Raw genomic sequence first — 8,578 nt, forward strand, 5'->3', positions numbered from 1 at the left:
GGGCTGGGGATTCGAACCCGCCACCTTAGGTGTACGTGGCTGGCGCCTTAGCCGGTTGAGCTATAGGCGCCGAGCCACCTTACAGGGTCTTAAGAGGGAGGCAGCCAGCCTAAAGCAGTCAGCATAGTGCCTGGCTCAAGCATCCTCTAGTGTATTGGGGATGGTGGCTACTAATCACACAGGGAGAGGCCTGCTCATCTAGTTCCCTCCTTCAGGCCTCAGATCCCTGCTGTTTTCTGTCTGTCCCAGAAGACAGAAGCCTATCTCAGGATTCCATCATTTCACTGAAATAATGAGTTTTCTAAATGTCAGAGCTACCCTTTACAACCTGGAGGCACCAAAGTATACTCCAAAGCCAAACAGAAAGTTATTTTGGGGCTGTACATTGTTTGGGATTATCCTTTGCTTTGAGTTATCTGGGAGCTATGTCTCAGTCATTCTAGGGCATGTCTGGGTCTTGCTTACCTCATTGCAGATGCCCTAGCAAGCTTAGCAGTGACTCTCATACATATCTCTTGGGGACCCTACACCCTTTGGCAGGAGTGTGGATGCTGAGCTGCTGTGGGGAGGATGGTACTGGAGAAGGATCCCCAGACCCCTACTGCATGGAAAGGGAAAGGCTGGAAAGGGCAGACTGGGATATGGAGACCATAGATGGGGATGGGGGACCATAAGTGACTTTTTTCTCTCTCTGCAGCTGCTGATGGAGACAGTGGGCTCTGACATCCGCAGCTGCCCCCTCTGCCAACTGGGTTTCCCTGTTGGGTACCCAGATGATGCGCTCATCAAACACATTGACTCCCACCTGGAGAACAGCAAGATCTAGGGCACTGCCCCTACCCACTGGTTGTTTCTCTGCCCTCTCCTATCACCCCTAAACACTCACTTTGAATGCTGCATGAATCTTGTGGGGGGCCCCTGCCCCTTGCGACCCCCAGATACCTCCACTAGCTACTGAGTCAACGTGTGTGCCGTCTTCCCTGGTCCAGGCACCACTCAGCTCTGGCTCTTCCTGGGAGGTCAACTGAGGCTCCCTCCCACCCTCTTGGCTTCTGCTGGGAAGGTGGGGACCTAGGCTGGGGTGGGGAGGGGCGTACCCCTCCAGGCCTCTCCCTCTGCCTTTCTGTTCTTAAATAGGGTTGTATCCAAGAAGATGTCTAGTACTTGGGTCTAGGGGAGGAGGAAAGTGTCAGAGGACTCCAGGAGCTCCTGAGCTCCTCCCCAAATGTCTGTCTTTGCTAGGCTGTGCTTTGTCCTGGGAGTACCTCCCTGTGAGGTCCCAGAGCCTGCCCTATACACTGATGCCAGTTCTTCCATCCCATGGCCAGTTTGGGGTTTGTGGCATGGGCTTCCATTTAGGGAAGGAGGCATCTTGTTTCTTGCCATTTCCTGTGGCAAGAATACCCTATTCTCCCACTCTGGGGAATAGAGAGGGTGGGAGAGGAAAGGGAAGATCCTAAAGAGGCTGCCCCGAGGGCCAAGGGCCCTGCACCATGACCCTCAGGCCAGGGGACTGTCTGCCACAGGCCCATGCCCTCCTCCTGGAGCCCCTGGCATTTAGGCACAAATTGTCAAGGCAGACCCCTCCCCATTTACCCCACTCAAGCCTCTGACATCACACATGGAGCCCATGTGTGACTCAGCCTATTAGCTGAGTGTGTGTCAACAGCCCCTGCCTCCCCCACCAGAACCTGAGAATGGGCCCAGGGTGCTGTGGAGATCAACTTCTAAAGAGCTAACCCCTCCCCACACCCCACCCACCCACATTTCCTCTGTGAAATCTACCTCAGAGTTGTACCCTCAGAAGGACGGGTAAGCAGGAGGCCAAGAGGTCCCCAGGGCTGAGGTGGGGAACCTCCTATGGCAAGAGCCTGCCACCCCACAATGAGTCTGTCCCCTCCACATTGCGCCTCTCCCAGGCCTCAGCCCCGGGCAGGGGTAGTGGTCACTCCTGACAGCGCATGTCCCACTCTGATCCAACTCTTCCAGGCCACAGCTCCTCATGCCCCTCTCCTCCATAATGCAGGGGAGTGAAGGGGCATGTTGAACAGGAAAGGGCCACAGACTCCAGAGACACATGTCATTGAACCTTGAGTGTCCTCCAGGGAGGGAAAGGGGGCCTGGAGAGGGGAGGTAGGGGCCCCTGTGCTCTCTGAAAAAATTGAAAGTCCAAATAAAATATACCTGTTCCATCTGCACTAGGTCTGTGCCCTCCCTGACTGTAATGGGGCCAGGACCCTTGGAAATTATGTCTCAAGGAATCACAACCATGGGAGTGAGGAGCTGAGCGAGTAGGTGTACACAGGCACCCACATGTATCCACGCAGAATCCAAAGGTTCTGGAGGTACAAACGCAAGTGGGCACAGATGACTTGTGACCTGGCACTTACTTGGAACATGTATAAAGCAGCCACTCCAGCCCTAAGCAGGTGTCAGGGGCTTTTGAATTTTCCTTCCCAGCAGGTCTGGTGGATAAATGTGCTAAAGACATGGGGTTCATTTATCAGCAGCAGCAATTTTTTCATCAAATGATTTTGGCATGCCAGGAACCAAGCTGGGGCCTCAAAAAGGAAGAACCTGGGTTCCACATCTGCATAGATCTGAGAACAGGAGGGGCTGGGCTCAAGGTTCATCTGCTGTCTTTTTTGTTTTTGAGATAGAGTCTCACTATGTCGTCCTCAGTAGAGTACTGTGACATCACAGCTCACAGCAACCTCAAACTCTTGGGCTTAAGGAGCTGGAACTATAGGCGCCCACTACAACACCCAGCTATTTTTTTGTTGCAGTTGTCATTTTTGTTTAGCTGGCCTGGGCTGGGATCGAACCTTCCAGCCTCTGTGTATGTGGCTGGCAACCCTAACCACTGAGCTACAGGTGCCTCCCATCTGCTGTCCCACAACCTGGGAGGTCACAGCTGGGTCAGGAACCTATGACTTCTGCCCTCATTTGGGGCTGTGCCCTATGTTTGCAAAGAGGGCTTGAGCCACTCATTTATCAACTGTGGCTGCCTTCCTTTTTCCATGTGGCTCTTTTTGGTTAAGGGTTCACTTAAAAACGCCCACCTATCAAAAGCCTGCAGTTCAGCTCCAGACCCAGCTCTAGCAGGTGTCCCTATTCAACCAAGGTCTAGCTCCTTATGGGGAGACTTCCCAGCCTCCCCAGGTTGTAGTTAATGACTACTGCCCTCTATAAGTTTATCTGAGCCTGATGCCATCTGAGGCCCAGTCCCAAGTGCCAGGTAAAGGGGGCCAGCCATTCTTATGTGACAGGGCTTAAAGCTGGGAAAGAAGGTTCTGGAGTCTCTGGCACATGGGTGCTCAGGCCCCTGATAATCTCCTACCTTAGCTCCCATGGAGGGAGGTAGTCCCCCAGTTTCTGGATCTGGGTGCTGTTTAGATCTCTGGAAGCACCTGTGAGATGGGCATGAATGAAAAAGGGGTGATTTGGGGATGCACGAGGCAGAAATCCTGGCTTTTGAGAAAAGGGGCAAAGGATGAGTGGGAAGGAGCTGGCACAGAGGCAGGAGGATAACCCAGGTAGCCAGTCCTGGTCCTGAGCATGTCTGAGGTGGGAGGGAACCCAGGTATCCCACAACCTATGCATTCTGCTGTCACCAGGGTGAGGGGAATGTGGGGATATAGGGTGCAGATTCTGGCAGCTTGTCTCCTCGATTTCTAGGGACCTGGGAAAGGGCTCAGGTGCAGGGCAGAAAGTTGCTGGGGGCTGGGAGGGAATGGAAGGAAAGCTAACATGCCCCAGCCTGAGTCTCCAAGTCATAGCCTTTCCTCTAATAACCCCCTGAAAAGAGAGGATACAGGGATGGGAGAGCTGGGGAGGAGCGGGGGAGGCCTGCCAACTCACATCCCTTTCCTTCCTCTGTCAGGCAGGACTGTGATCAGACACCCAGGGACTCTTGTACTCATTACTCTGTCCAGATGGGGAGTGGGTGCCAGGAGCTGAGAGAATGTAGTGGAAAGGGGACCTACAAGTCTAGGCTTCTGAAAAGGGGGAGGAGGATGGGCGGCTTTTGCAGGAGCAAGGTAAAGGGAAGATCTCTGCCAAGGCTGGAAAAGACACACCTGGACAACCTACCCACTCTCCCCACACTGACCGAAAGCCAGACACGGCGGGGGTGGTGGGGGGGAAGGTGACTTCACAGTGCCCAGGCCATCCAGGGCCATATGTTCACATCCTTAGACAGCAATGTCCTACGTGCTCTCCCTTTCCCCACAGCGTTTCCTCAGAGCTGCCAGGCCACTGAGACCCCTGCCCCTGTCCTAGTCTCTGTGCAAGCTATGTCAGAGGATCAGCTGGGAGAGGCACAGCTCCTTTCAGAAGCTGGTGGTGTGTGCGTGTGTGCGCGCAAGTGAGTGTAAGGGAGAAGCTGTTGCTAACAGAGGGGGTGTGTGTGGGTGAGTCAGCTGTGTTAATGAGAAACACCTCACCCAGCTGATTAGGACTAATGAAGAACAGAGGGAGCAGCGGTTTCACTCAGCGACCTCTTTATAGGGTAGGGGGAGCAGAAGAGCCCCCCTCATCCCATCTCTTCCTCAGCAAGGACAAGAACAGAGCAATTTTGGTGGCTACAGGAATAATTGAGGTCAGATAAAAGGATGAACTGTCAAGGGCAAAGGGTTCCTGAGTGGGAAGGGGTGGGGCATGATGTCTGGGCAGAGGCCAGGTACCGTGGGGAGAACGGGGATCCCCTAGCACCCTGGCCCATTCCTGTGCTTCCTCCACTTTCTTATTTTGACTCCAGGGACTGGTTGCCCAAGTGTCTTTTGAGACCTAACCTACATCTGCCGAGGGATGTGAGCTGTGTTGTTCAGAGGACTGGTCTGTGCCCTTCTGATCAGCGCCCTTCTGATCAGCAGCCTGGAGTAGAATGCTCTGGCTTGAGGCGCTTACTGGTTTGAGGCATTCACTGGCCATGCAGATGCCATGCAGCTCTATGGCAATGATCCAGGAAGGCCTGGCAAGGCTGAAAGCAGGAAGGGAGTGGGTAAGGGAGGACCTGGGCGTCAGTTAGAGGCCCTGTCACTGCCTGCCATTCCGCATGGCAGAGGCAGAAGCCCCAGAGAACCAGGGCCTGACCTGTAGCTTCACCCACACTCCATGCCAATTCAGCCAAGGTCAGAGTCACCCTGTACATCTCACAGATGTCCCAGTTGGCTGTGTGAGTGTGTGGGCAATGACAAGAGGGATGGGAGGGGCTGGGGACAGGATGGGTGTTGGCCAGCACCTCCAACACCTCCTAATTTGCATTACCACTGACACCCTTCTTGACCAAGAAAATGGAGCTAGAAATAACAAGGGGGGGAGTGGTTCCCTTGAGGGGGACTTTGAAGCTCTCTTTCCTTGCCTCCAATACTCCCACGGTGCTGGGTGCAGAAAGTCAGCCCCACAGCTGGTTGCTGGACCAGGGAACTGTACCCACTGTTTTATATCCCTTCCCAGATTGGGCAGACACCCCATTCCATCTTCTCAATACGTTGGCCCCAAACAGTCCATCCCCTTTTCCTTCTCTGGAACCTGTTCCACCCTTCCCTCTCCAGGGAACCCTTTCCCTGGGGTCCCTCCTGCAGCTGTGACAACCCCAGTTCTGCACATTGTCTCTGTCAAGGTTCTCCAGTCTGAGTCCTCCCTCCCCCATCAGCTTGGTCATTTCCCAGGGCCAAGTTCTGAACCTTCCTTGCCACTATGGGGGCAGCTCAAGGGTCCAGTCTACATTGGAGAGAGGCCAAACCATATAGCAGAAGACTTTCGATTAGATTCTAGAAATGGCATGAGGTAAATCAGGGTTCAGTGAGAGTAGGGCTGTGTGGTGGGGGCAAAATGGAACCTCTGCTCACGCCCCAGGGACTCGTAGCCCTCTTAGAGACCTCTGGTCCGCCCTAGTTGGAGGGAGTTTCCAAGTGCCAGGCCTCCCCCCATGAGATCCTTGAAGAAAGTACCGGGATTGTTCCAGTCCATCACTTTTATCCCTTGCCCCAACTGTTATTGAACAAACGCTCACAGACATGTTGGATGCTCAATTTATGTGTATTGAATTTACTTCTGTCCCAAAGAGTGTAGGGAATAGTTTGACAGTTGTAGCTTGGAGGCAGAAGTGATCGGTGAGGAGAGGATGAGGCTCCCTCTCCCAGAGGGGTCCTGGGACCAGGCAGGGCGAAGTGGTGAGGGTGGGGGCAGAGCAGAGGGGCCGGGCAGGGAAACCAGGTCATGAGAGACAGCGAGAAGCTGTGAATACACTGTGGGAAGGAGCGAACGGTGAGCTGAGAACTCCCTCTCTCCTCCCTCCAGAGATGCTATTTTGAGGGAGAGAATATATGCAGTGCAGGGGGCAGGGTGGGAAGAAGGCCAGCCTCCATGGGGGTCAACTGGGCCACCACTGCCTGCACTGGCCTGGGCATCCTCACTGGCCTGGGCACCCACAGCAGTTCTGTGGGAAAGTCATCTCGTTCTCTTGAATGTGAGAACGGAAAGAAGGAGCTGGGAGATTTGCAGCTGGCCTCTTGGAACCTGCTTGGGGTCCCTGGGGCCTCAGACTTAGGGAGAAGTTCCCATTTGCATCACTGCCTTGGGATGAAAATGTGACAGAATATAGCAGGCTGAAACATTTCTTATCCCCAACTCCACACTTAGATGCTCTGCAGGGACCCCTCCTTAGCATCAAGGTAGGGAGTGAATTTGTTGTTAAAGGAGGCCAGCACAGAAAGCATGTCCAGGGCATGTCCAGGGTCCAAGATCAGACCCCTCCTGATGGGGAAGCCAACCTGCTCCTTGGCCACAGGAGGCTGGATAGAGATTGCTATCAGGTGAGCCTTTGCTTGGCATGAAGGGGAATTCTTGTACCCCAGCTCAACCCTCTAACGGGCCCTGACTCATTTTGGGATGAAGGCTCCATTGCCCTCTGAGTTTCTGTGGTAGCTGGGGTAGGGGCGGGCAGGGTGTGTAGATAGGGTTCTGGGGATGAGCGAAGACTTTTGATTTCGTTTCTGGAACTAGGCTGTTTCTCTGCCTTGAGAGTCCAACCTCATCTGAAAGGGAATGTTGGCGGGGGTGGGAAGAAAGCTCAACTTCTAGCCCAGGAGCTGATGGGCATGGCTGTGGAAGAAGGAACCTTGGGTTAGACTTTAGGAAGAATTTCCTGTGAGCTGGGCATGGTGGCTCACACCTGTAATCCTAGCACTCTGGGAGGCCAAGGCTGGATTGCTTGAGCTTAGGAGTCTGAGGTTGCTGTGAGCTATGATGCCATGACACTCTAATCTGGGGCAACAGAGTGAGACTCTGTCCTCCACCAAAATAACTAACTAAATTTCTGTGAAGACATAGGAACACATTTCCAAAGATTAAAGCAAGGGAGCCCTAGGTTGTTTGCAGAGCAGATCCCTCTCTCCCTCCAAGGTTAAGGAGCTTGGCCTGGCATTGGGGCAGTGTAGGACAGAGGCAGCGAGATGAACAGAGGGACCCACTGCAGGTGGTGGGGTAGGCAGGCTCTAGGCAGGAGGGATGAGGGTATGTCCAGATGTTAGAATATACATGTCAGGGTGGCGCCTGTGGCTCAGTGGGTAGGGCACTGGCTCCATATACCAAGGGTGGCGGGTTTGAATCCAGCCCCAGCCAAATTGTAACAAAACATAGCCGGCACTGTGGCCAGAGCCTGTAGTCCCAGCTACTTGGGAGGCTGAGGCAAGAGGATCACCTAAGCCCCATGGAGGTTATTGTGAACTGCGATGCCACTGCACTCTACTGAGGGCGATAAAATGAGACTCTATCTCTAAAAAAACAAAACAAAACAGAACTTATGGGTCTCCTAACCAGAGCATGGGGTGAGGGATTTGAAGTGGAAAGTCACGGATAGGGTAAGAAAGTGCCTCTCACTTTCCTGTCTTCATAGTTTTCTTCTTCTGACCTTGAGGTCCAGGGAGGGGAGGGGGTGGAAAAAGCCACTCTGGGGAAGAGGAGTCTGGTCATTCCACCTGTGCCTGGAGCAAGAAGCCTGCCAGGACTTCTCAGGGAGACTGAGGTTAACCCTAACTCAGAGGCCTGGGAAAGGTGAAAGGCACTGGAGTCAAATCCCTGAGATAAAGCCGATATTGGGGCCAGCAAGGGGCAGGGAGCCATGTCATTCTAGCCAACACCCCCTACTCCGGAGAAATGTCCAGTGCAGGCTTTCAGCCAGAGGTGAGTAAGTGAGAGGCTGATTGAGGAGGATCTTGCCCCTCCCCTCCCTAGGGCCTATGGCCTTGTGGGTGTTGCAGTAGCTGACCCCTTTCTTCCCCGACAGACAGCAAAAGCAAGCTATGTAGGTTGGGCAGGGTGGTCCACACCTGTTATCCTAGCACTCTGGGAGACTATGCCTGAGCTCATGAGTTCCAGACTAGCCTGAGCTAGAGCAAGACCTCGTCTCTAGGCTCAGCGCCTGTGGCTCAAGTGGCTAAGGCGCCAGCCACATACACCTAAGGTAGCGGGTTCGAATCCCCAGCCCGGGGCCCGCCAAACAACAATGATGGCCGCAACCAAAAAATGGCCAGGCGTTGTGGCGGGCGCCTGTAGTCCCAGCTACTTGGGAGGC

The 8,578-nt window shown here is 54.0% G+C and overlaps 1 protein-coding gene across 1 annotated transcript in view; it reads left to right on the forward strand.

The window, feature by feature from the left end:
• The window catches only part of TBKBP1 (TBK1 binding protein 1), a 16,716-nt gene extending 15,728 nt beyond the window's left edge, over positions 1 to 988 (forward strand). The window contains exon 9 of the mRNA XM_012802994.2: positions 698 to 988. Within this exon, the coding sequence (XP_012658448.1) occupies positions 698 to 826 (129 nt within the window). The 3' untranslated portion in view covers positions 827 to 988. The remainder of the gene's footprint in view (positions 1 to 697) is intronic.
• Positions 989 to 8,578: the final 7,590 nt, after the last annotated feature.

This window comes from Otolemur garnettii, unplaced genomic scaffold (assembly GCF_000181295.1).
Source record: "Otolemur garnettii isolate 467f Iridium unplaced genomic scaffold, OtoGar3 scaffold00018, whole genome shotgun sequence".
Classification (NCBI taxonomy): Eukaryota; Metazoa; Chordata; class Mammalia; order Primates; family Galagidae; genus Otolemur; species Otolemur garnettii.